Raw genomic sequence first — 27,890 nt, 5'->3', positions numbered from 1 at the left:
GCCTTTAGAAGAGGAGGGTAGAAGCTTTGGGTGTTGGAAGAGAGGAAAAGCAAACACAATTTGATAAAATATTGTTTATTGACAAAAATAATATTTTATATCAAAACTGCGTATTCAAGGATTCAAGTAACACAGTAATATTCATGATTGTGTAGTTTAGCTGTATAAAACATGGGTAAGAAAAATTCTCTTATTTCAAATGAAGAGAAAATTCCACCAAATGTATGTTAGAAAAGGCCACTGCAAGTTCATACAAATATATTAAATGGCTTATTTATATAGACACAAAATATGTTAATTAATACATGACAAAAGTAATTATTTAAAAGCTGGCTAATTTCATTTTTACCAGTCTACCTTAACAAAGTAATCTAATCCTTTGTGATATTTAATGGTAAAGGTAACATTTGTTTTGAGAAGCTTCAACTAGTTTTTACCATTGCTCTTTTAGTTCTGTGACATTACCAAAACTATAATACATTTTAGAATGCTGCAGCTCCACTGTAAAGATGACACCAAATCAATGCCGCGTTTGCATTGACTCAAGGCAAACTTTGAAGTACTGTACAATCTTTGTTTCAGAGGCAGCCTCAAATCATTCCAGCTTCCATTAGCTGGAGTATTCCAGATAAATTGCCTGTATACCCAGTGTGCCCCTGTTACTGGAGCTCTGTACATGCGCTTGAGTGCAAGCACAGAAGTCTACTTTACTCTTTCCAAGCCTAGAGTCAGAACTAATTTGAGCCAGCAGTCGGAGTTCAGTCTCTGGCTCACATTTTTCTACTACAATGTTGACTTGATGTCTGTAACATAACTGTCTAGTCTCCAGACCAAATTGTTTACTATCTGGTTCCCAATGCACATAAGGTATCTCAGGTTAGTTTGGTAGCAGCCAGAGCCCTGGTGGATAGATTTTGAGTATTCTGATGTGGATTTGATTCAGCATAATTCCACAAAGGTTATTTTAAACAGGAAGAAAATCAAGAGTTGGGCAGTCATTGGTTACATTGATACTTTAAGAATATGAGCAATTGAAAACAGAAATGGAATGTTCAGTCTGTATAAAACTATCCTCAATATGGTGAAGATATAATGGCCACACTGAAGTTACTGTGATCTCATTTTAAATAAATGGTTTAAATCATTGTTATTGTTGGAGCAGAGGAATTTAAGGTGATTATATTCATCATTATTCATAAATTAAATGTGCAGAAAAAACTAAACATTTAATCATTGTAAACATCTGCTATCAAATGACTATTAAAAATAATTCGTGAATAATGAATTATCAATGTCACCATCGAGACTTCATTTTAAAAACTAAACCGTTACGGAGAATTATCATCCACTTTAACGGTGGAGTAGATTTCACTGAATAGCCCTTTATCAGTGCTAGTTTATAATACCAATAACAACAAAATTACATTTGTACATTTATAAGGAGAGATGTTTGTACCCTTACAAATATGTCTCATTTGCCCCTTACATTAAACTACGAGTCTGACTGAGTTAGGGAACAAGCCTTTTGTACAGAATTCCTCCTATGCAGTGTCATGAAGACGCGTCTCAGTGCGTCATGTTCTTGTCTGTCTCTTCCCATACTACATGTAACCATTATTTCCAAAGAATAGAATGTTTATAGTACAGAATTAGTTGGCCCAACATGTCTGTGTTATAAAGAAAGGGAAAACAGAATGAATAGTACTAGCACACACAATGGCGATTGACTACTTTAAAGAAGAACTGGATAAATATCTGATTGAGAATGGGATTGAACGCTATAGGGACAGTTATAGACATATGTAAACAAACACTCACTAATTAATGATGCTAGCACGAGGGTAAGAGCAAAATGTTCCATGTGTGGAAAGATCAGGCTTGTTGTGCAGAATGGTCCTTTCTCATTCCGCATTTTCTTATATTCCTTTGTTGATGTCAATGATAGTTCTTTGAAGCTGATTGACAGGGTAACTGTGGTAAGTGGTGTGGCGGTGCAGCATTTTGGGACATGGCTGCATATTGGCAGAGGGTAGTGAGACTCAAGATCAGTCCCCAGTGTCAATTGGACTGTGCAGACCGAGTGCTGAGTGGATGTCTGTCGCCTCCCAGCACCATGGCGGAAAATCAGTCTTCCTGACCATAAAAAATGTATGGTCTGGGGTATTTTCAAAGCAAAAATGGGCAAAGGAGGTTACATACTCTTACAAAATCCTATAAACCCGTAGAAAGGGTCCTGATAGTGATACTTTCCTTTTAGCCATTTCCAGCATAAATGGTCCTTTGAAAACATCCAGGAGGGAAAGGGTTAAGTGAACTGCTTTTAAAATCCATCATTTGGTTAATTTCAGTCATCTTGAGGTAATACTGCATTCATTCTAAAACTGAATCCCTGTTAAAAAGAAAAAACAAACAATGGCTCACTGTGGATTTAGAGAAGCACACTTTCACTTTTCCGTGTGTGCACTTACCAGCCCGGGCAGTGTTACAGAAGTTAAAGAAGGCTTGCCAGAATTTAGAAACAAAATGTTTATTAAATGATTGATTTAAGTCATTCAGGAGGAAACGACAAGTTCATGATGTTCCTTTCACGTTTTGAGAGACCCTAGCCTTTCAAGTGTGAGTTATGCTGGTTTCTCAGACACATTCGGGGCCCTATATCACGATTCATGATCAAATTATTTATTAATTCCACAATTGATTTATTGTTACTGTTAGATCGATTTTAGAAATGAAGTAGACAAATGTAAAAATATGTACTTTTCTTCAGAATAGCCTTACTATGAGCTCCACAAGAGTACTGTTGGCGATCTAATTTAATTAAAGGTAATTAGCATCAAAAGCTAAGTCTATCAGGTGCTGGACTACAAGTCCATTCAAGGCCAGTACCAGAGTCTTCCAGCAACAAACAATATTTGTTTAGCGCCTTTCACGTCAGGAGGACATCCCAAGGCGCTGGAGGGTCAGGGATTTGCACCCGAGCCGGGGGTTGGGATTGGTGGGGGAGGGATGGGTGGTCGATGGCAGGGAGAGTAGGGGTAGGAGGATGGCCAAATACATAGTTGAAGTGGAGGGTCCAGTCCAACTACCTAAGTTAAATCCCCCATCTGTTGTGCGTTTTAGTAGATATTCTGATATGCCTAAACTTTAAGATCTAGCAGTGCCATTAAGCAATCACGTGTAAATCTATAGACTATAATATTTTGTAATTTATCCTTTCTGTAGGCAGCCCTTCTCTTCTATCAAGCAAATTTAATTATCCAAGGCAATGAAGAACATCTGCAGTGTTCCTTGATGCAATATATTCTGTGAAGCCATTTCAGACGTCTCGAAGACTTGATAAGGTGCTATAACAAATTCAAGAATTATTATTATAATATAAGGGCTCTGAGACACTCTCCTTTCTGTTAAGGGAGCTACGTGAATGTTAATTTTATTGTATTATAATCTGCACCCAGAGAGGCCGAACAGGCAAAAGGCTCCGATGTTGTCCTTGTTAAGTTGATGGTGAGGGTAGTGGGGAGGGGAAGAGCCAGCTGCACACTGACTTCAAGGATGTAATTGAAGGATTGTACAGAATATATTGTAAAGTGAAGGGACTGTGTATTCTTTGGGCCATCACTTGGATGCATCAAGGAACACTGCAGGGTGAAACCTTGGGCAAGTTTTCTTACTCCACACGCCTGATAATATTTCCTCAAAAGAAAACAATAATTGATCATTTCAATCCACGACTGTTTGTAGGGCACAGCTGTGTGCAATTGGCTGCCGCATTTCGCTCACAAATATACAGTCAATTCACTTTACAGTCTATTCTGTGAAGCGCTTTGAGACGTCTAGAAGACGTGAAAAGCGCTATACCAAATGCAAGGATTAAATTAAGGATATTGCTTCACTGGAGATTTTACTGACAGTTCTAGGCAATAATTTATCTCTGTGAATTTAATACAACTGTGCAGGTTTCATACCATAGACTTGGTCATGTAGCTTCTTGTGAGCCTTTACTTTATTGTAAGCTTTTCTGGACTGCAGCACTACTATAAAGTTTAAATCAAAGAAGAAACAAAATGGATACTGTATTTCATACTCTTCCAAATGTTTACATCAACAGAGGGAGAATTTGGCAGTAATTTAGAGAATCATTCCAGTCCTGTGATAAGTATTTGTGTTTTCACTTTGCTTTGCTTTGTATAACATCCTTAGATGTTATACATTTTATTTCTGAGGAGTTTTCTTTTAAAATAACAAGATTCTTTCCCCATTGCCGAGGAAAGAAGGGAATGTCATTGAGCAACACGCTAGTGGTTTTACAACAGCAAATGATTTTGCTTTAATGCATTTAGGCTATTGTGGTCTGTCTTCAGCGAAGGAAGACAGAGAGGTTTTACCAAAACTGCTTCCAAGTGACCATGTTTAAATTTCTCATGTTAAATCCCTGCTTTTGCTTAATTTAAATTCCACTTATTCCTGGTAGCTAAGTGAGACACAAATAGCCCAGTCACATCAATTACTTTTGACTCCGCATTTAGTTGCATGCAACAGAATCAGAGCCATGGCTATTGGATAGAATCATGTTTGGCTATAAAATGTAATGAGGACCATGTTTCCAAGTTAAATTGAAGTAAATTGTAATATTCGTCATCACAGTTCTTACTATTTCAGAGCTGTCTATGCAAACCAGTCCGTCACCTTGGCAGGTCAGAGAGTCCTGGAATCTCCAATCAGATTATGCTATAATTCTTGGCCTTAGTTCTGCACCACTCCTGCCAGCTATTAATTTTGTTACTTTACATCGCTTATCATATCCTAATCAGAATTCAAGTACTTTCTACTTTTAGTTAACAACATTTAAGCTACTTCATTCTGGTTTCTGTAAAATTCACGTGATGGCTATTGATTTTTATTTCTTTACATTCAGCAATGTAAACATGTGAAAGTTCACAGTTAAACATTAAGCAAAAGTATCGCTGTAAAAGAGGGAGGGTGTATTTTCCAATACAAGCTACTTCCTCCCTTTAGATCTCCAACATAAGTTCTCTTTTTTTATTTCTGGCTGCTGAAGTCCTTAAGTCTCTTTCACCCATACACTATTGTACTGTTCTTATTTAATGTCAAGCTATTGACCTGATGTACTGTATTTCCTCAGGGCAACTAGTCTTATTTGTCACCAGTAACATCTTTGCTGTTAAGACTAAGCTTATGTTCTGATGCACAGATAATTGTTTATTCCTATCTAAACCATCATTCACAATCTTTTTTTGATACTGTGCCTTTATAACAGTGGAATGTAAAATGCCGCCACACCTATTTTACATAAAGAGTTGCAAGATATTTGAAATAAAGATTGTTGTGTGTTTTTTAAAGAAACTTGAAAGGCAACCAAGATTATTTAGCACTTTTGCCTTTGGATACTTAAGACAAATTCTTACCTGAAACTCTCTGATGTATGTTAAAAAGAAGAAGTTAAAACTAAGGGCAACGATCCACTCAAACACTGCACTTGCTGTACGGAAATTGTGTATCTGCAAGCGAAGTAATGAAGAAAAAAACAGTTCAATTTTGGTTTGAAATTTTACTTCTAATTCTACATAATTAACATAATTTGCTACAAATATGCAGTGAATACACTTAACAGTAAATCCTGTTAAGCATTTTGAGGTGGTTTTGACATTATCATTTTGCAAAGATTTATCCTCGTGCCCCTACAGTCACATGCGGGTTTCCTCAGGGCATTATATTCAGGACTCTCCTTTTCACTGTCTATATGCTTCTACTTGATGACTATATATCCATTGGCATGAGATCCAGTTTCACACCCATGTGGATAACACCCAATTCTATCTCTCTGCCTCTGAAGTCAATTCCAGGACCAATGCTGTTTTGACCAATTGCTTGTCAGCCATTAAGTGCACGATGAACCCTTTCTTAAGCTAAATGTCAAGAAGTCCATGACCTTTCCACCAGTCTTTCTCAGGTGCTGGCCACATCAACCTGCATGGAGAAGGTTTTCTTTTTTTTTTAAGAAAATTGAGTATCGTAGGGTTGTGGGGATTGAAGCAATAACACTACCCACTTTGGGCACCAAGGTATAGTTTGGCCCAATAGTTATTTCAACCATATCATGTTGAAACAAACAATGGAATATTTCAATCAACTCTTTAATAGGGACCTATCACCTAATAATCTTCACCATGCACAGTGGGATTACTAAGATTGATTACTAAGCCATGCACTTGGCTTTCCTCTCTGTCCTATATGGAACCAGTGTTCACGGCCTTGCTCCCTCCTACCTCTCCGACCTACTATCCCCCTACTTACCTGCCCATACCCTCCGTTCCTCTGGCTCCGGTCTATTCCACATCCCCCGCCCCAACCGCCCTACCATCAGTGGCCGGGCCTTCAGCCCCAAGGCTCTGGAACTTCATCCCCCAGTGCCTTCGCCGCTTCCTCCCTTTCCTCCTTCAAGGCCGGTCTCAAGACCTTTCTCTTCGACCGTGCCTTCAGCTTCCCTCTCGACTCTCTACCCCCTCCTCGCTCCCTCCCTTCACTCCCCTCACCCTGACCATTTCCCCCCTGCTCGGATCCTGACCCAACTGTCCAGCGCCTTGGGACGTCCTCCCGATGTGAAAGGCGCTCTATAAATGGAATCTTGTTGTTGTTGTTATAATTCTGTGTGGTAAAACCAGAAACGTACCTTGGTTCCTTGCTTCATTGTTGCATTTGTTTTGTAGCTGAGCCCATATAACACAATCACTGAAGAAGGTAACAGTTAAGGAAAGTTGATAAATAAAAAAATTAAAAACATCACATTAATTTCCAAAATATTACAAAAGTAAAAGAAGTTTTTTTTTAAATTGGTCTTAGTAGCGATGTGGTGCACCATAACACCAATTACCTACCAAAATACCTGCTGTAAAAGCTCCATTCTGAGTGAAGGAATTAAAAGCAGGTCCCAATAAATGCCAAGATGCAGCTATGATATTCCATGCATTATAAACCACCCATACATGCACGGAATCAATCTTTTTGATGATGAAAGATAACCTCCTTAACAGTGATCGTGCAGATGAGCATGTGAATGCAGTGAAGGAATTGTCTTCCATGTCGAAGAGGACTTTTAATATTCAGCACAAATCTAAATGATAATAAATCCATTAAAAGATTTTTGTTAAGGATACTAGGGATAATGGATGCCACAGAAATGATGGACAGTGCCAATCTAAAGCAACACACCAGGCGACTGTGGCAATGTGGTCTCATTTTGCAGGTTATGACAGTCTGCAGCACTAGGTGGACGGTACCCATGATAAAGGACAGAAATGCTCCAATATCATGAATTATTCTCATGTCAGTTTCCTAAAGCAAGACAGAAATAGAAAATGTGCAGAAACCGTTAATTCAAATTACTTGTACAATATCAATTTCTTTAGTGAAACCCACATCAAAGTGGAAGTTGCCTCCATTGGAATTAAAATTTTATCTTCCAGCATGCAGCTCAGTGATCTCCGGGGGCAGAAAGGGAGCCCCTTAATAGCTAATCCAAATGGACATTCTTCAATGTGTGAATAACCTAAAAGGTGAATGGTAGTAGGCTATTTGGCAGTGGTGTGACAACGTAGTAGGGCCCAAACCTGTCTTCATATCCAGATACATATCAGTAAGAGTTATCAGATAGTAATCAGAACTATAAACTTCAGATGATATTCTCTCTCTATAGCCCAGGGATGATGAAGCCATTTATAGTCCGCCGACTCCTCTTTACCTAATAAACTAACGTGGAGCTCTTTGGGGGCTTTTCAAGACACCAGAATTAAGAAAAGGCTGCTCATATTATAATAATGAAGGTCAATGTTTCTTGGGCATTGTAGAATCATGTTGTGATGTTCAAACAAGCTGTAACAGCCTGTAATTTCCTTTGAGCTTGTTTAATTTTTGGTTGCATTATTGAAGGGAGTACCAGGTAGAAGCCAGTCGCTTTCTCGCAGAGAACAGATGGAACTGAAGGATGAATTATGCTGGCTCACTTTCCTGCATTGCTTATCTCTAGTTTTACTCTGCAATTAGTGGAACTTTTGGAGCATAGCAAGTGGCCTTGGGAAGAACAGAAGAGAGAGGAACAAAAAAAACAGCAAAGAAAAGAACCCCAATTTCATTCTAGTATAATTAACTTTTTTTTAAAGAAAGAATAATTTAAAAATGTATTTTATGATTGACATCAATGGCGTTTTCTCTTGTAAGGCTAACCGTAACTTCTGATTAGTCTCATCTGCGGAGCCTAATGTTGATGTTATACATTCTCCAATATTCCACTGTTCAAGTCAATACTGTACCTGGAAATTTGCTACAATGCACATTCCAATGCAGCCTATTATGCCAAACCCTAGGCCAGCGTTATTCAGCCTTGTAATGATTAAATTACTGTCTTTGTTTAAAGCCTTCAAAAACTTGAACCGAACATACATTGTGGCTGCACCTGGAAGGATTCAAAAATAAGTAAATACAAATAACGTTGAAAACATATTGCATTATATCATACGTCACCAAGTCCACGTTTTAACAACCATATTTATTATCTGTGCTTTAGGTTGAATAATTAGCCATACCGAATGCACTGTTAGCATCTGTTGTTTACAAGCCTGAATCAAGTTGTGTCAATACAGCTTAGAGTTCAGTGAATAAAATGTTTCTCAGCACAAGGCGATTCACATTTTAATAGGCAAAACAATTCAACAACAACAACAAATTACATTTGTATAGCACACTTCACGTTAGGACACGTTTAGACTGGTACAAATAATTATTTGGAATCCGCTTGATCATATGACATTCTCAATGGTGCACAAAGGTCAGTATTTTGAACTTAAATTAATGAATCATTAGAACAAATGAGGTTTTTCTGTCTGGCTGTTGACCGCAACTCTAAAGCTACACAAGATGCATTGAGTTCCTCAGTTCCTCTGGTAATGCTGATAGGCCAAATAGATAAACTTAAGCATTAACTACAGATATCCATAAAGAAGGAGTAAACCTGTTGCTGTGTGGCTTGGGTAGCTGAGTGAACTTTATGTATTAAAAATGTGTCACTTGTGGTCTTTTTCAGCACAACTTCTCTGACTGCTTCCCTCTACTCAGCAACCACAAGAATCAAATTTGTGAGAAACTGAACCGTGTTACAATTTTCATCAACTACACTCTAACATGCTAGAGATTAGTATTTTATTGGCTTATTCCGTCTTTCCTCCACCCTGACCCCCTTTATTTTGGAGGGCCTAGCCTTCCTAAAATCCACTCCAAACTAGCTGACGAGAGATGACCCGAGAGTGGACAAGATACAGCTGCTTGCTGATTCATCCAGTCACTCACTCCCCACTAACGTTCTTTCCTCCCCCTCACGGTTCTGAAACAAGTTCATTGACCTCCACTCAAACAGGTTACACAGTTCAAATGTGCATCAAGACCGAATTCTCATAAAAATCTTGAAACAGAACTCTGCCCTTCTAACCGTTCAATAAGAGGAAGTCATCCCTTCTGCTACTGAAAAGAAGTGAAAAGAAGTGCTCAAATTGTGCCTGATGATGAGTTAAAAGAGTGGCCTAATGATGAGTTTAACACCCTTCCCCCTCGCATCATGACTTATTTTATCATTACGTTGTGGAAGCTACAACCCACAACTCTGCAAGGTTGCAAAGCCATGTGTCATCACCTATCTCATCTAAGACAAATTAATATCAATAATATTAATTAATATTATCTAATATTAAGATTACAAATATTTCCACCATTCATTGGTTTCACCCACAAAATATACAGTCAATTCATTTTGTGAATACAGTACAGTCTGTGAAGCTCTCGAAGATGTGATAAGGCACTATATCAAATGCAAAAATTATTATTATTTTTCAAATATGTGGTTTATGCTATTCTCCTGGCATAAATAAACAAAACTCTACAACTTCATTAATTAAACTAACTAATTATTCATATTTTAACTATAATATTCAATACATTGTGATTGCATTTTTAAGCATATTTGTGGAAAAAAATATTTGCACAGAGCTATAAAGCCAATTTTCTCATATCCACATAGCTTCATGTATTTAATATTATGCTCCCATTATGTTATCTTGAAGTCAAGGCTATTATTATTTTTTGTGTGTGCACATTCAAACCAAAAGGACTTAACAACAATGACAAAATTACATTTATAGAGCGTCTTTCACGTTGGGAGGACGTCCCAAAACGCTGGAAGGAGTGTTCCATAAACGGAAATCAAAAGATAAATCCAACTTTCAAATGTATTCTTTGTACATTTCTGGCACTTTGGACACACTTCACAAAGGTGAACTAACTGTTGCTACAAGTGTTTGTTAAAGATCCCATGGCATGATTCAAAAAGAGAAGGTGTACTCCAGGTGTACTGGGAGTAATCTGCTCTGTGACCTGTGGTAATTCGATGGATGGAATGGCCTCCTTCACAAGATATACTGTAACATGTAGTTACTGTGTATTTTTAGGCAAACGTGGCAGTCAATATGTGTACAGCAATGTCCCACAAATATCTCTAAAATGAATGACCATTTTTATTTGGAGGATTACTCGCAGGAACACCAGGAGAAAATGTTATCTCTTTTTGAATCATACCATGGGATCTTTAACGTCCAGATGATCAAGTCAACGGGACTTCAGTTTAACATATGATCCAAATGACAATCCAAAAATGTAACACATCACATTGGATTGTCAGCCCAGACTACATATGTTCAGACTCTCTATGTTAAATAGATACAAGAAAAAGTACAGACTATATCAAAAAAATGACTTCAAATCAAACATTTTCCAACTGTATTCCCAAATTGTGGATTTCTTACTTACCCAGGAAAGCAGAGATGTTTATCATCAATCCAAAAACACATCTTTCTGGAATTCGCGTCCCTGTGTCACTACAAGAAGACATAACCAATCATCTCAGTGATTAAAACAACAACGCAAATATAACTCTACTGAATGAATAAGGTAATTCCAAAACATTAGTTTCATTGAGGGTTTCAAATGACGCCATTATCAATGTGGGTGAAGATGAAGTGATTTTTTGCCATAATCTGTTTTATAATATTCTTCCAGGTTTTAATACTTTCACAGGCTTTTGACGCTTTTTTACCACGGACCATTTTAACCACATCTCCCACACTGTCTGTCTTGCGTTCATGTTACTGAGAATTGTGGGTGAGATGCCAGGGTGTGAGTGGAATGCAGAAGATGTCTTGAGGCAATGTTAACTAGCCTGAAGCTTGGGCTTAATGAGTTTTAATTGCAATCCGCCTCTTTCTTTCTTGGCAATGGTATGGGAGGGGTCCTGAAACTTTGAAATAAAATATATTGAAGAGAAATTTTAAAAAATCTTTAGCTTTTGGAGTTTATTTTGGTACAAATTAAATGTCTTGAAATGTGTCTTGGCATTTGATGTTATTTCATGAGCAAAGGACTTACCACTACCAGACGTTGTGAGTTCCATCTATGGATAGAACCCAGTTTTTCTATGATGGAATAGCTGAGACCAGACTCACTTTGCGGGAGAAATTGAGCAAGACATTTTCTGCCACTTTATGGTAATCATAAAATTAGAATTAAACAGTTTTGAGGATCTTAAAAGGCCACATCCAAACCTTGCACTGCTTGTTAACATTAGCAAACCCTAAAAATTAACTATAATCTTACACTCACACACAGACAATTGTTATTGCGTAGAATTTATCAATAAATAACATTTTTTTTAAAAAATGCTTTCCATTATCATCATTTGCTCAGTTATAATAAGCGGAAGAGATGGTTACAGATAATAACCATCCTGTCCTGTGTGGAGTCCTGTAGCTCAGTGGTTAGAGCGCTCACTTCGCAAGCGAGAGACCTGGGTTCTGATTCCCGGCAGGGTGAAACCTTGGGCAAGTCTCCTTACTCCACATGCCCAATAATAATCCCTCAAGAAAATGAGCAATAATAAAATGGTCATTTCAATTCACCACTGTTTGTGGGACACTGCTGTGCCAATTGGCCACATATGTAAAGCAATATAGTGCAGTTTACCGAGAGAGTGATTTAATCATCATTCTCTCGGTAATATTTCTACTCTTTTGTTCATATGACTCCTGTGTGAATACACAGCAAAACAAGATAACATATGAAAATATTAATCATACAGAAAACATTTTATTGTGACCAGGACTTCAAGAAGTGTCTTATTTATGCTCTACAATTTAGGAAGCAATATATAATAATAATAATCCTTGCATTTGATATAGTGCTTTTCACATCTTCTAGACATCTCAAAGCGCTTCACAGAATAGACTGTAAAGTGAATTGACTATATTTGTGGGTGAAATGTGACAGCCAATTGCGCACAGCAGTGTCCCACAAACAGAAATTTATTATTGTTTTTTTTTGAGGGATTATTAACAGGCGTGTGGAGTAAGGAAACTTGCCCAAGGTTTCACCCTGCCATTATAGGATTAATGGAAGAGCAAAACACAGTACCTTTGCCCACAAAATATACAGTTAATTCACTTTACAGTACATTTTGTGGAGTGGTTTGAGATGTCTCAAAGCCCTGATAAGGTGCTATATATATCAAATGCAAAGATTATCATCATTATTATTACTTAAAAGGAAAATTTTGTACACTAGTATAGTGCGGTTTAACAAGGTTGTGAGATTTATGATCCTTCTCAGAAATAGGAACATCTTTAGGGAACAGATTGTATGGTGGGTTTTGCTGATGTTGCTTAATTTTTGATTTTGCTTGTGCAATATTGGATTTCTCTTCACAGTCTTTGTTCCACAAACATCATGAGTGAAAGATGACTTATCTTATCCCAAGGCCTCCCCAGCTCCCATGCTCCACAATGATAATGCTCCAACATGTTCCAAAATACCTCTCTCTCAGAACTTATGATCACCTCCCAATCGCTCAGCGTCCAAACCCGCCACCGTGTCGCACTACAGGACATGAATCTGCCTTGAAGCTCGTGATACAAACCAAATTTGTTGTTGTCAACTTGCCCTCCCATTTTCAAAGATTTGTGTTCATGAACTATCTCGTGCTCTCTGCTTTTCTACTTGAAACATTTTTTTTATGAAAAAAAAACACTTAGTTGGTTATTTTCTCTCCTTAATGTCCCAAAATCTGATTTCCAGGACCCACAAACAAATCCAGGATTGAACACTCTCTCTCTCTCTAGAAATGAGAATTGCAAAAGGCTAAACTTAAAAAAAAATAGTAGAAGCTGATCTGGGATCGTGATGCTGAGTGACTTTCACATCACAAATGTCACTTAATCACCTATTTCTCTCACCCTGAAGGTGATCAGTTGTATGAAGGGTCACTGCATTCAGTGAAAGAATACAGCCCTTGTGGGGTAGAGTTTTAACACATGGAGAAGCATGCGAATGTGTTGCACTATCAAAAGGCTTTAGAGGTGAACTCCTCCCACAGTGCAAACCAGTATTGCTCTCAGCTTTCGTTGCATTTATTTCCTGGAGGTCAAGTTTGAATGAGACAGAACATGCACAGGCTGGATTTCCAACTTGCACATCATTTATCATTTGCTATTCAAGATGCAAGATCATCGCTGCTGTCATGCTCAGTGAAATGGTTGCAAGCCAGTGATTTTCTTCTGTGGGTTGCGAGCAACTCAAAACTGTGTGCCGACGATCTCAAAGCACGTAAGGAAAGTGAAACTTAGGCAACTGTTACTAAAAAAAAAGTGAGTCACTGCACCCGCAGCTCGACTCAAGAGATTCCAGAGATTAAACAGGAAAATCTCAGCGCCTACAAAGGAACAAGTCCTGCAACACAGGTTTAGGGAGCAGCATTGTTATTATTAATATTATTAATATACCTTCAGTCCATAATTGTTGAGCTGCAAACTTACTGGGTGCCTCCCAATTTGCAATCAGACCTACAAGGCGCTATGCAAAGTGCCAGTCGTATGTGGTATATGGTTGCACATACACATCAATCATTAAAAAAAACACACACACTACACTACACACACACTACACACACACACATGCACTTACCTGATGAATGGCACCAGAGGTGCGACGTGATGAGTGAGGACAGCGATCAGGTAGGAAATGATGAAGGCAAAACAGGACCAAATGAACAAACCAACAGGGAGGTAGCAGGTCCCTACCAGGCACCACAGCATGGCTTGGCTTGGCTTGGCTGTGTGTGGGGGGGGGGGGAGATGGAGATGCAACCCCCCTTTTTGCTGCAGGGGTTTTTCGAGTGAGATTCTGTTTCCTTGGGTGAATCTGCAAACGGTCTGGAAACGTTGGATGACTTGACTCTCCGTCACGACGCTCAAGCCAATAAAACCCTTGAAATGATCTGTGCACTGGTCCTGCAGTCAGTCAGTCAGTCAGTCAGTGAGGGAGGGAGTGAGTTAATTAATGAATTAGTTGGTGAGTGAGTGAGCTATTGAACTGCTTTGCAGAGCTTTTGAGGCTATTTGGAAATGAGTTCTCACAATGCACCCAACTTCCTTGTTTTGAGCTCATGTGATGATCCAAAACCCTTTGCTGAACTTGTAATCCATCAGCACAACCAGCTGGTGTCTGTGACACGTCCAAGTACAGGAATCATATTCCCTTTCCTCCCCACCCCCCCCCCCCCCACCCCCCCCCACCCCTTTTCTCCAAAACAGCAAGATGTACTTTTACGAAAGTGTTTTCGTGGCAGTTTCAGTTTTATCGGAAAAGCGGAATTGCAAAGTCAAAGCGTACCGTGTGACTCAAGATTTGCAGGGATTTCATTTGCAAGTTTTTTTTTAAAAAGAATATATATATGATCAGAGCGATTAAATGGGAGAATAACACATGCGAGTGTCAGTGACTGCCAGGTGGCAGGCACACACACACACAGGGAATGTGGCTAACATCAAACAGAAGTAATTGCAGGTGACTTCAGAGGGATGGATTGTAAGAGGTGGGAAGTGAAAGTTATTGCAGGTGCAGTAAATGTGAGGAGATACGTTTTGGGACGTTAAGGAGAGAAAACAAACAGCGAGGTGTCCAAGGCTTTTATTAAGATGAGGTGGAAGAGCAGAGAGCACCTGAGGCAGCTCATTGCACACAACTCCTTGAAAATGGGAGGGCAAAAGTAAACAGCAATAACTTTCGTTTATATCACACGCGTCAGGGCAGGATCATGTCCTGTGTGGAGGATAGTGGCAGGACTGGCCACCCAGCAAAGGGATGAGGAGGTGATCATATAATAAGCTGTGATAGATAGAGGTAGGGGACATGCAGCAAGTCCGTCTGAGCTGAGCGAAGGGATGGGTAGAGGAATTGGGTACCAGAAACGTAGGGAGGTGCTCGGGCATGAATGGATGAAGAAAATATGAAATAAAAGTCCTGTAGCTCAGTGGTTAGAGCACTCGCTTTGCAAGCGAGAGACCCGAGTTCAATTCCAGGCAGGTCAGGGCGAAACCTTGGGCAAGTTTCCTTACTCCACACAGAGCCTAATAATAATCCCTCCAAAAAACCCCAAACAATAATAAATTGGTCATTTTCAATCTACGACTGTTTGTGGGACATTGCTGTGCACAATTGGCTGCCGCGTTCGCCCACAAATATACAGTCAATTCACTTTACAGTGTGTTCTGTGAAGCGCTTTGGGATGTCCTCCCGACGTGAAAAGCGCTATATCAAATGCAAGGATTATTATAAAAGCAGATAGGTACTGTTAAATCTTCTGCAAAGGGAAATTGTATTAATCTGAACCACCTGTTGTTCTGATAGAGCCAGTGGCTATCTGTGCTGCAGCTTGAAGTACAGACAATTCTGCTTCATACATATTCATTCAAGTGTAGATGTGCATATTCTAAATAAAAAAACATTGTTTAAATAAGAAAATGAATATTCTTATTATTTGAATGCGTAAAGTTTTTTTTTAAAAAAGTGACGTAAAACAATTCTTTAAAGTTTTCGCAAACTGTAATTTTGGAATGGACTTTTTTCCTTTCAGTTTGGGGTGTTAGTAATTTACTCTTATCAATTTACCCCCATCACACAAGGTTTGTCCTCCTCGAAATACACTCAATAAATGACCACTTTGAGGACTCTGGTTCAGATGTCCTTGGATTATCTTTTGTTTTGAGAAAGCACCTGTTTTTCTACACTCCTGAGGGAGGGCCAGGCTGAGGTCTATGGGAAATAATGGGTCCGTACTGTGTGACAGTGAATAGTTTGTCAGTGCAATATGTTACCAGAAAACATGCAAAGTATATTTCGCTTTTCAGTTAACAATAAAACAAAAATGTTTCACAACAAAAACAATGTTTCCATTTCTCCACTTTAGTTATCTTAGGAGAGTATCTATTTTACGTAAAACTGTTTCATTGTCAGCTGTAAAGCATAATATTTTCTGGTAACATATTACACTGATAAACTATTCATTTCACATACAATGCCTTTCATATCAGGATATCGCAAGGTGTTTAACAGTCATGTCTGGGCACCCTCGCTGGGGTGGGAGCTGAGGCGGTTGGGGAGGGGGATAATGACTGAAAGTGATTTTGACTGAAAATGACTCAAAGAGATATGTCTTGAGACGGATCCCGAACGAGGTGAAGGTGGGAGCAAGTCGCAGGGTAAATAGAGAAAGATTAAATCTGAATGATTAGCACCCTACCCCCGCCCATATACACACACACTTTGGTGGTTGACTGTTGGTACACTTGTAGAGTTTGTAGGTATCGCAAACATTATTTAAGATCAATTTATCTACAATTAATTGTTTTTGAGGGGGCAGATTATTGGCCTCCTTGTGACTTGTAGTCGCTCCCAATGTTAGCAATGTTGTAGCTAAAATAAATTAATATTCTTGTCCTCTGTTGTATCCTTTCCAAATTCCAAATTCCAGATGTTGAGTCCTGTAGCTCAGTGATTAGAGCACTCGCTTTGCAAGTGAGAGACCTGAGTTCAATTCCAGGCAGAGGGCGAAACCTCGGGCAAGTTTCCTTACTCCACACAGAGCCTAATAATAATCCTCCAAAACAAAAACAATAATAAATTGGTCATTTTCAATCTACGACTGTTTGTGGGACATTGCTGTGCGCAATTGGCTGCCGCGTTCGCCCACAAATATACAGTCAATTCACTTTACAGTGTGTTCTGTGAAGCGCTTTGGGACGTCCTCCCGACGTGAAAAGCGCTATATCAAATGCAAGGATTATTATTATTTATTATTATGTCCCTCCTGTATTGCAGTGAGCAACACTGTACGGTTGATCTCCAGGACGCTGCCCGGCGTGAAGGCCGCTATATTGTTACGGTCGCCCATTTGCTTTTTATGCCTGTGTTGTTTAGAATATTTTTGGTAAAAGCTTATGTGTGCACCAAACGCATTAGGCAGTCTGAGTAGCCCTTTAAATACATCCTTTATGTATTTAAAGCTGTTTGTGATGCTTCCTGTGCCATCACGTTTGACGAGTGTTGATTCCAACAATTTGACGGGGTAGCTGACTATCTACAGCTTGCATAAGTGTATAAGTGGAAGGTGCATTTAAAGGATGATTTTGATTGGACCATAAAAAAAAAGCACCAACTGCATCAAGTAATTGATGGCTCCAAAACCCCTCGATTGTCCAGCGCCCTGGGACGTCTTTCCGACGCGAAGGGGCGCGGTGCAAATGTAAGTTGCTGTTGTTTTGTTGTTGTTGTTGTTGCAGCAGTGCATGTCATCGTAGAAGGACTCATTAGTCAAGTTACACCCAGTCACAGGGCCTTGGCTTGATCAGCGGAGGACTTAACGCAGAGGCCAGCCAGCACGCTCTGCGGAGGGGGAGCGAGCCGTGTGGCGGGCGTGCACATAGGGGTGCGGAACCGTCTCGGTGTAAATTGTTGTCGTGGGCGGCGGCGGAGGCGGCGGGGGCCGCAGTTCCCCGGGATGGAGGTCAACATCGAACGCCCACAGATATACAGTCAATTCGCTTCACACTGTGTCCTGTGAAGCGCTTTGGGGCGTCCTCCCGACGTGAACAGCGCTACATCAAATGCGAGGATTATTATTGTTGTCACGTTGCAAGACGGCAATCAATTTCTGGGAAAATCATCATCGTCGTCCTGAATCCTCTTCGCTAAGATCCAACTAATTGTCCCGAGTCACTCATTTTAAACCTAATCAGCTGCTGTGTGAGTGAGTGAGTGAGTGGTTTAAAGTCTTGTGTGTGTGTGTGTGTGTGTGTGTATTTGTTTGAGGGGCGGGGTCTATTTTTGCCACACTCAAGATGGCCGCTGGAAGGTGCCGTCGCGCAACTTCCGATGGTGGCTCGGCTCGGGCCGGCGCGTGCGCGTGGCGCGTGACGCGTTGCGCGTGGGGCGGAGCGAAGCAGGAAACCAGCGCCGCCGCCCAATGGGTTCCGGCGGGTGGTAAGGTGGGGGGGGAAGAGAACGCGCACGGTCACGCGATCTTTACCACACGGAGCGAGAGAGGAGCTCGAGCGGCGCCGGCCCAGGTGAGCGAGTGACGTTGGTTGGAATGTCCGTGGGTGTTTGAACGTGGTCGCGCGCCAGGGGTGGCGGTTGGGCGGCGGAACCCTCCCCCTCCCCCCCCCTCCGCCTCCGCTCCCGGCGGGTGCAGCGGCGCGAGAGCGGCTCGACACCCGCGGGGATCGTTCCTGTCACATATATGAGAGGAGCGGCTCAGCTCAGCCCCGAAAGTGATGCTGTGGTATTTTTTTAAAACACACACTCACACTCACTCACTCACACACACACACACTCACTCACACGCACCGGCGATGAACCGTTGACCTGAAAAATGTAGATGAGATGTTTTTTTTAAAAAAAACTACCTTAACCGGAGCTGCTGCTGCGGCGGCGGTGGTGGTGGAGGAGGAGGAGGAGGAGGAGTGGAGGGCAGGTTTGGGGTTTGCCTCAAGTTTAGGTTAGAGGAGGGGAATCGGGTCTGTTATTGAAGACAGTTCCGCCAATACACCCCTTGATTTTTGGCCTCACTGTGAAACGTGCAAGTGTTTTACTTTCACCCCCAGAGAACCATTGATCCAATCCCCTCTCTTTGTGTGTGTGTGTGTGTGTGTGTATATATATATATGTGTAGTCTGACTGACTGACTTTGCTCCTCAAAGTGTCATTGATGCGGGTTTGGTTTCAGGAAGCTCAGACCATTCTTTCAACATTGAGGAGGAATAATCCTCGCGGGCCGTACCGTTGCCTCGTCAGAGGCCACCGAGACGCCTCCAGGGTGCGCACCGCCAAGCGCTTCGACTGCGCGTCTTAACGGGTATAACGCGGAGGCCGATTTTGCGCGCCGCGGAAACGTCCCGCAAACAGCCAACGGCTATTTGTGCCGTCCTTCAGAAGCTGCTGGTGATGCTGCCCGGCCGCTCCTCGACCCCCCCCACCCCTGAAGACGGTGCCGGTCCTCAAACAGAAACGGTCTAGGTTTCCTTTCGCTGTTTTTAAAAAAAAAATGATTTGGGGTTGATGGGGGGGTCGGGGGGTGCGGATGTGCATGATTGCTGGGTGGTGTTACATTTTTAGAGACTGAATCCTGTGTGGACTGATGGGAGGGGAATTTTCCCCCGTCTGGCGTCCACGAGCATTATATATCGCACAACCCAGTTCTCGGGAAATTCACAATCTCGCCAGGCGACAGGGAGAACTAGAACTTCAGACTGGCGATCTGTGCGTTGCTCTTAAATTGGCAAAGATTTTGTTTAATTGTGCTCTTAATCTAACCAGGGAATGCTTCAAGCTGATAGTGGTTGTCAGATACATTTACATTCTTACATTTCGTTTTACATCTGTGTGTTAGATCCTGTTTTTCGCTACTTGTTTGACTTGGCACACCTGTTCTTGTCGAGAACTGCATGTATATTTAACTAATTTTATGTATGTGACGCATTGTACTCCAGCATTAAACATGGATATGTGACAGCAACCTTATTAAGGTTGTTCATGTGTCAGGCATCAGCTTGGCTCAGGTTGGTAACGCATCTCGGTTCGTAGTCAGAAAGACGGTCTTGGGTTCAAGCTCACATTGGGATAGTCTAGGATGATAGCCCAGTGTCTTGTTTGGGAAGTGTTACATTGTTGGAGCTATCGTCTTTAAGATGCGATGTTAAACCAAGATCCTATCTTCCATCGCAGGTGAACGTTAACGATCCATGGAATTATTATAATAATAACAATCTTTGCTTTTGATATAGTGTCTTGTCACGTCGTTGAGACGTCTCAAAGCACTTCACAGGATGTACTATAAAGTGGATTCACTGTGTATTTTGTGGGCGAAACACGACAGCCAGTTTCGCACAGCAGTGTCTCACAAAAGGCCATGATTATTCAAATAATGAAGGGAGTTCAGAAGCAAACCTTATGCAAATGGGCCAGTACACTTGTTTAAGTTGTAACTAGAAGGATACATTTGGAAAACATGTGTTCCTGACCACATTTTGTGTGCTTTTCTTTACAGTGATTGTGGCTTTGCTGTCGATGGGTTTGTGAATGTGCAGAGCCCTCGGGTGTGTGTGGCAGGGAGTATGTCAGGCTGGCCATGGTCCTCAATTCGCTGCTGAAGTTGGTTCAGAGGCAGATCTATACTTGTCTGTCACATCGATATGGCCTTTACCTCTGCTTTGGAGGAATTGTGCTTATGATTGTATCTGCCTTTCAATTTGGAGAGGTGAGTAATTTGGTTAGATGATCTGCCAAGTTTATTTTATTTTTTAATGTAGATTTTCATGCAAAATGTACTGTTTGAATACATAACACAGGAATATATTCTGTTCAAAATACTCTTAGTAGGTGAAACGTTCTTCCTTTCTTCCATAATCCTGAGATGAAACGTGTTGAATTGTGTGAGACCTTGCTGACATAAATATTTATAAAAATCACAAAGTCAAATAAAGATAACTGTTCCTGAAATAACCAGTTGAAACCCTAGCAGTCTTAAGTTACCTGCTGCAGAGTTTGCACATAAATCCTGTGATGCTTCAATCATGTAATCTGTCGCACTCTTACTGCAGAACAATATTGCAGGAAGGCAACAATACATCAGATATTCCATACTCCTAATATCTCTTCTCAATTATATATATTTAATAAGCAATATACATTGCTCATGACATACTTTTCTCAAGTATATGAGAAATTCACTTTTTTCTTTTTCAAACTTGTGTGAAAATGTCAGTGTGTGGTCTGGGCACTTGCCCTCATAATCCATTTTCTCACTCTTAATGAGCTTTTTAGTTTTCTTTTGTTGATCCCTAAAACACTCCCAGTCCTCAGGTTTGCTACTCTTTTTGGCAGTTTTATAGGCTTTTTAGTTTTATACTTTCTCTAACTGCTCTAGTTAGCCACGGATGAACTGCTTTCCCTGTGGTACTCTTATTCCTCAAGGGAATATGTGACCGCTGAGAATTATGCACTACATCTTTAAATGTTTCCTATTCTTAGTCTAATGTCATATCCATTAATCTAATTTCCCTATCTATTTTAGCTAATTCTTCCCTCATACCTGCAAAGTTAGTTTTATTTAAATTTAAAACCCTTGCTTCGGATTTGACTACATTGCTCTCTAACTTAATACTAAATTCTATCATGTTATGATCACTCTGTCCGAGAGGAGCCTTAGTATCTATATTACCGACTAGCCCTGTTTTGTTATACAAAACAAGGTCTGGAATGGGTCTGTCCCCTAGTTGGTTCCTCAGCATACTGCTCCAGAAAGCTATCTCTCATATATCCTATAAACTCCTCCTCTACCCTACTTTTGCCGATTTGGTTTTCCCAATCTATGTGAAGATTGAAATCACCCACTATTACTGTATTACCTTTGCTACATGTTCCTCTAATTTCTTGATTAATACCCTGCGCTATGCTGTGATCACTGTTTGATCTATAAACTACTCCCAGTAATGTTTTCTGCCCATACCGTCTCTACATCCTGGTTATCTGATTTGAAATCCTTCCTCTCTACTGTTTTTATTCCATCCTTTATTAACAAGGCTACCCCCCAGCTCGTTTTCCACATTGTCTATCCTTCCTATAAGCTGAAAACCCTGGAATATTTAACTCCCACCCTAGATCTCCCTGTAACCATGTCTCAATAATGGCTACCAGATCATACCTGTTTGTATCTATCTGTGCCTTTAATTCACGAATTAATGCCTTATTCCGAATGCTTCGTGCGTTCAGATATAGCGATTTTAATTTCTTACCATTTCCCCAACTCTCTGCTGCCCTATCTTCTTTACTGAGCTTCTTACCCCTCTTTGACCTATTCTGTTTATCTCTCTCGCTATTCTGTTCTGCCACCTTTAGTTTTCTTAATATTGCTGGCTTGCGATTATTTCTAATCGTATCCCCCCCCTTTACGAGTTTAAAGCTTTATTTACCTCCCTTTGTATTCGGTTTGCTAGGACATTTATCCCAGCCCGATTTAAGTGGAGCCCATCTTTTTGAAATAGACCCCTTTACCCCAATACTGGTGCCTGTGGCCCATAAAATGAAACCCCTGCGTTCCGCACATCTCCCTCAGCCATGCATTTAACTCTCTAATTTGCACATGTCAAAGGCAGCAATCCTGATATCACCACCTTTGATGTTCTTTGTTTTAATTTAATTCCCAGCTCCTTGAACTCCCTCCTCAAATCATTACAACCAACCCTATCTATGTCATTGGTACCTATGTGAAGTACCACCAATGGTTCCTCGCCCTCATGTTTTAGATTCTCCTCCAGCCCCGCCGAGACGTCCTTCCTTCCAGCCCCAGGAAGACAGCAGAGCCTTCGGGTCTCTTGATTGCAGCTGCAGATAAGTGTATCTGTCCGCCTGATCGTCTCGTCCCCAATTACTACAACTTTCTGTTTGTTCCCCTAATATTGGAATCACATTTTCCTTCCTCCTCACAGGCTTCCTTGTCCACACAGGTTGCAAGGATCTCGTACCTGTTGGCCAAGGTTAAAGCCTGAGGCTTCACTACCACTCTCTGGTGTTCCCTTAACGTCCTGCTTGTCAGACACCCTATCCTGTCCTTGACTGATACTATTATCTATACATTCCCTGAGCCTCAGGGGAGTGACTGGCTCCAGGATGAAACTATCCAGGAAGCACTTACTGTCCCTGATGCTGCGCAATGTCTGCACCACGGATTCCAGCTCAGACACTGCCCAATTGCAGACGTTTGCTGCAGGTGTGGTCGCCCGGGCTCAGACTGCCCTCCAGCAACTCCCACATGTTACAGTCCTCACACAACACCTGCCACGCCATTGTCACGTCTCTCACTCCCACTGTGAATTAAAGTTTTATCTAATTAATTATTATTAGTTTTTAAAACTTAAATTCTTAATTAATTTTTTTTAAAAAAATTATTTTTACTGTTGTTAATTAGTAGTTAATGTCAGTTTACTGTTAGTCAGTAGTTAGTGTTAGCCCTGTTAGTTTACTCTTTCAGAATGTTTTGATTGTGACGTCGCTCTGACGTAACGTTTTAATTTTCCCGCTGGTCGCTTGTTTTTTTTATCGCTCTCGTGCCTCTGCTCCTGACTGGCTGACTGCTCTCCTCGTTGTGGCTTTTATCCCCACTGCTAGGTCTCGGCTCCGCCCCTCGCTCTCCTGCCTCTGCTCCGGAATCAGATGAGCTCCAAAAAGACCCCTGTGTATTCCACTTCTCTCCCCCCCTCCCCCCCCCAACTCGGTCAATAGCTGTTCAGCATCTTAAAACCACCTTTATGATGTAGAGATCCATTGGTTCCTTTGATTTGTGGCATTAAGGTATTGCTAAGCAGTGTGGGATATGTTTTGATTACTTTAGTCTGTCTATTAATAAACGTTGTAACCACTTATATTGTTGGGTTGAAGCTCTGCACTATTAGAGGAATTTTTTAAAAAATTGCTAACTGCAGTGATTGATTGGTAATCTTACGCAATATGTTAAACTAAATTAAACTTGTAAAGCTTAATGTGTAGCTTTTGAGTAAATGTCTGTAAATCCTAGAATAATATGGTCTCCCTCTGCCTATTTTGGGCTCTTGCCTCTCATGAGGTCTGCCTCCTTTTTCCTTTCAATGGGATCCTACCCAACAGGCTTGGAGTAGCCTCTGGTACCTTACCAAAGTTACTATTATTTATGGGTGAACCTTGACATCAAATGTTAGTAGAGTATTTGAGGGGGGCCAAGAGACATCACCGTTGAACCTGTTCCTTCTAGTAGTTGCAATCCCGCAATTTCAAGAGCACCATTACAAAATGGAATCCCGGAACTCCATATGGTAATGGTGCTATTGAAATCCCGGATTGCAAGCCCTAATCCTGTCCTCCGCCACCATTCTGATTTTTCCAACTGGGCCAGAGGAACAGAGACACTGCCAGACTGAGACTGATGCCTGCCGAAAGTTGCCCATGTAACACTTAATGTCAGATGTCATTTCATTGGACACTAACCTCCTCTACCTCTCCATCCTGCTCACACCCCACTCCTCTATCTTTCCCCTTCGCTCAATCGGCTCAGATCTTCTGTGTATTCCCTGATTCCTCACATTGGCAGCTGTGCTTTCAACCACTTTCAATCAATTCCTGAACTTTTGGAATTTCCTGACTCAATGCCTCTGCGTGCCCCCATTTAACTTATCTTCAAATCATACCTGAAGACTTTCCTCTTCGACTGTGCCTACGGTCACCTCCTATTTCTTTCCAGCTTGGCATCAAACTACACCATTGTTAAACTCTTCGAGATGCTACCAAATGTGAAGTGCGCTACATAAATGCACATTGTTGTTGTTTAAGATAGCATTGTACTGCAATACTATGTAAATCATCAAGTTGAAAAACTTAATTGGATTTTTCTTTCAAGGTTGTGCTGGAATGGAGCCGAGACCAATATCATGTCATGTTTGATTCTTATCGAGACAATGTGGCTGGAAAATCATTTCAGAACAGGTAAAATGCTACTTAATTATGAATGTTGGCTGGATTAGAACAATGTAGAGAAAGATGGAGATTTATGCAATTTACCAGTTGGTCTCAGTGGGAGGGGGGACAGGTAAGTATTCTTAACTAGAAACTCAGCCTGGCTTGGTTGGTAGTACTATCACCTTTGAGTTGGAAGGTTGTGGGTTCAAGCCCCATGTCGGGACTTTGAACCCACCGACAATGCAACCCCCCCCCACCACCACCACAACTGCATTGAAGTGTCATCTTAGACTATCTAATTCCTGCTTATAATTATCCCACAGCTTCTGGTTGGCCTTTCCCCATTGATGTTCATGGTTGTGTGTTTGGGGTACACAACCTATTATTGCTAATTCAAATATAAATTCAATTTTCATGTTGCTAAATGCTGATTACTTTTTTTTACTGTATCTCTTTAAAATCAAATCTCAGTGAATTGCTTCAAGACATTGCACCCATAATACTCTAAATAGGAAAACTATTATACTTGACTATATATATATAATGTATAGCTAGGGAGGCTTGAGTTCAGAATGGAATTGAAAAACTGGATTATATTAATAATTACTCCAATTAATTGTTAAACTTAATAGTTTTTTTTCATTATTTAAACAATTAATCCAGCCGTGGATCCTGTAAATGAAGAGAGATGTGTAGAGGAAGTTTTATCTCTGAGCAAGTGTTCTTTTCCACTCGACTAAATAATGGATTGAAATGTAATCACAAGACATAAACTGTTGGAAGAGATGCTCGAGTGAGAACATTCAAATTTAAATGAATAAAACTTCTCAGTCCTGGCAATAGGCTGGTAGCATATTTTTATAATTTTATTACAGGAGTGGTTCTGCATTATTGGCTGAGAGTTCCACTATAATGGATATTTACATCAGGGCAGATTCTATAGTAGCAGAACAGCAGAAAAACAATGTTATTTTACTAAACTGTGGGTGTGTAGCTTTTGAGTCCTGAATTGTGAGTATGTTTCTGTTGCTGTTCTTTTAGTTGTTGGGGGATGTTGGTTTTGACTATACATCAGTCTGTCTCAGTTGGTGGCGCACGTTGGAATAGTTGGAAGTTTGTGGGTTCAAGCTCTATGTCAGGACTTTGCACTTGTAGTGTAGCCTGATACTCCAGTGCAGTGCTGGGGTGTGCTGCATTATTGGAGGTGTTGTCCTTTGCATAAGACTTTCAACCAAGGTTTTAACTGCCTGTTTAGGGGGATATTACAGATCCGTTGGATCTTTCTCATTTCTATCAGTGTCCTGGTCAACAATCTCCCTCCAATAAAAAAAATGGTCATTCTATTTGTGTGGGACATTGCTGTGTGTAAATTAGCTACTGAGTTTGCCCACAAAATATACAGTTACTACACTCTACTGCAGGGTTGGGCAATTATTTTGGCTGGCGGGCCACTTCACGAGTTTTGGTAAGCTTCGTGGGCCACACACTTAATATAGAAGCAAATGCTTAATAATAGCTCAAAATCAAGTCTTACAATTGTACATGCATAAAATAAAGTCTATATAATTGACATTCATAGGTTAAATAAAAACAACTCACTGAGCAGACATTTATTCAAATGGGGCTTTGTCAACATCAAATGAGAAAGGTAAAGAGACCAAAGACAGGTCATTTTCGATGAAATTGAAATCCTGGAATCGGCAAGAAAATTCAGCATGTAAGTCAAGTGGTGACAAAGTATACATTTTAAGGCTTTGAGCGTGAACAGTAATCTGCTGCAAAGTTGGAAAGTGGGCAAACAGCCTGTTTCCTATTTGACAAAATAAAATAAATTATTTTGTCATAAATGACTTGACACTGCAATACAAATTGTGCACAAAGGCCCCCTTCTGTTGCAGTTTTCAATTCAGTTCATTCATGTAGCCCATGATATCAATGGCAAACGTGAAATCAGAGAGCCAATTTGCATCATTCAGCTGTGGGAAATCCAAATCTTTTTGTTTCATGCCTAAAAATAAATCAATCTCTGTTCTCAGTTCTCACATTCTTTTCAAGACCTCTCCTAAACTAAGCCATCTTACATTCGTGCGATATCTGCGCTCGGATTCCAATTCCTCAAGCAATTACAAATTGCCTGTGGTTTAATCCTCTTGCTCGAATGTAGTTGACCACTTTCGTAACTGTGTCCATGACATTGCTTAGTTTTGGAACACTCTTACAGAGGACCTCTTGATGGATAATGCAGTGTATAAAAACAGTATTCTGTTCTGGATTTGTTTCTTTGACTTGATCTTGAATTCTTTTCAATGACCAAAATTTTTGCCTGTCAGATTTGGGCTTCCATCGGTGGTCACATTCAACACTCCATCGGTGGTCACATTTTTCCACTCCACTCCTAATTTTAAGATTCACTTATTTACTGCTTCCAAAAAGTCTTCTCCAGTTGTCATATCTTTCATTGACTGCATTGATGCCAATTCTTCTATGGTTTGCTGTTCTTGTCGATTTTGTATGCAATCATGTAACTCACTCTTGTAATCTCATCCTGGGACTCAAATTGTTTTGTGAAAATACTTGGCTCTTTTTGCATTCGAACAACTATCTCATCAGCTTTCTTTCCTTTTTTTTTCGTCAGAAACGTTCTTATATTTGCAAGCATGTTTGCTCTCAAAATGGCGATTCAAGTTGTAGTCTTGGAGCACTGCCACACTTTGTTTGCAAATTAAGCACATTAGCTTTTCCACCCACACTGGTTTTTAAAAAAAATGAAAAAAATTTAGAAGTCCATTCTTTGTTGAATATACGGCCTTCAGTGTCCACTTTCCGCATCTTTGATAAACTCATTTCAAATTAACGTCCTCTTCAGTGAAAAGTATTGTTGCGGTTATCGCGCGCGTTTGAAAAATTGCCGATTTCTACATTTCTGATGTCAGCCTGATTCAACACTTAAGGGAGCGTGC

At 40.5% G+C, this 27,890-nt stretch overlaps 2 protein-coding genes across 3 annotated transcripts in view; one reads left to right on the top strand and one right to left on the bottom strand.

Moving 5' to 3' along the window:
* Positions 1-68: 68 nt before the first annotated feature.
* On the bottom strand, positions 69-14,201 carry dram1 (DNA-damage regulated autophagy modulator 1). Its single transcript, XM_007895373.2, has 7 exons — positions 14,071-14,201; positions 10,870-10,937; positions 8,328-8,470; positions 7,176-7,353; positions 6,692-6,750; positions 5,427-5,519; positions 69-2,389 (listed from the first exon to the last, which is right to left on the bottom strand). The coding sequence occupies exons 1-7, from the start codon at positions 14,199-14,201 to the stop codon at positions 2,345-2,347; spliced, it is 717 nt and encodes a 238-aa protein (XP_007893564.1). The 3' UTR covers positions 69-2,344.
* Positions 14,202-18,427: 4,226 nt separating this feature from the next.
* gnptab (N-acetylglucosamine-1-phosphate transferase subunits alpha and beta) overlaps positions 18,428-27,890 on the top strand; it is a 42,791-nt gene continuing 33,328 nt past the window's right edge. For both annotated transcript variants that reach the window (XM_007895374.2, XM_007895375.2), the window contains exons 1-3: positions 18,428-18,512; positions 20,492-20,701; positions 24,872-24,957. In XM_007895374.2, coding sequence (XP_007893565.1) covers positions 20,573-20,701; positions 24,872-24,957 — 215 coding nt within the window. In that variant the 5' untranslated portion in view covers positions 18,428-18,512; positions 20,492-20,572. The remainder of the gene's footprint in view (positions 18,513-20,491; positions 20,702-24,871; positions 24,958-27,890) is intronic.

Source organism: Callorhinchus milii, unplaced genomic scaffold, assembly GCF_018977255.1.
Source record: "Callorhinchus milii isolate IMCB2004 unplaced genomic scaffold, IMCB_Cmil_1.0 Scaffold5, whole genome shotgun sequence".
Classification (NCBI taxonomy): domain Eukaryota; kingdom Metazoa; phylum Chordata; class Chondrichthyes; order Chimaeriformes; family Callorhinchidae; genus Callorhinchus; species Callorhinchus milii.
This window is presented reverse-complemented; position numbering and strand designations above follow the sequence as displayed.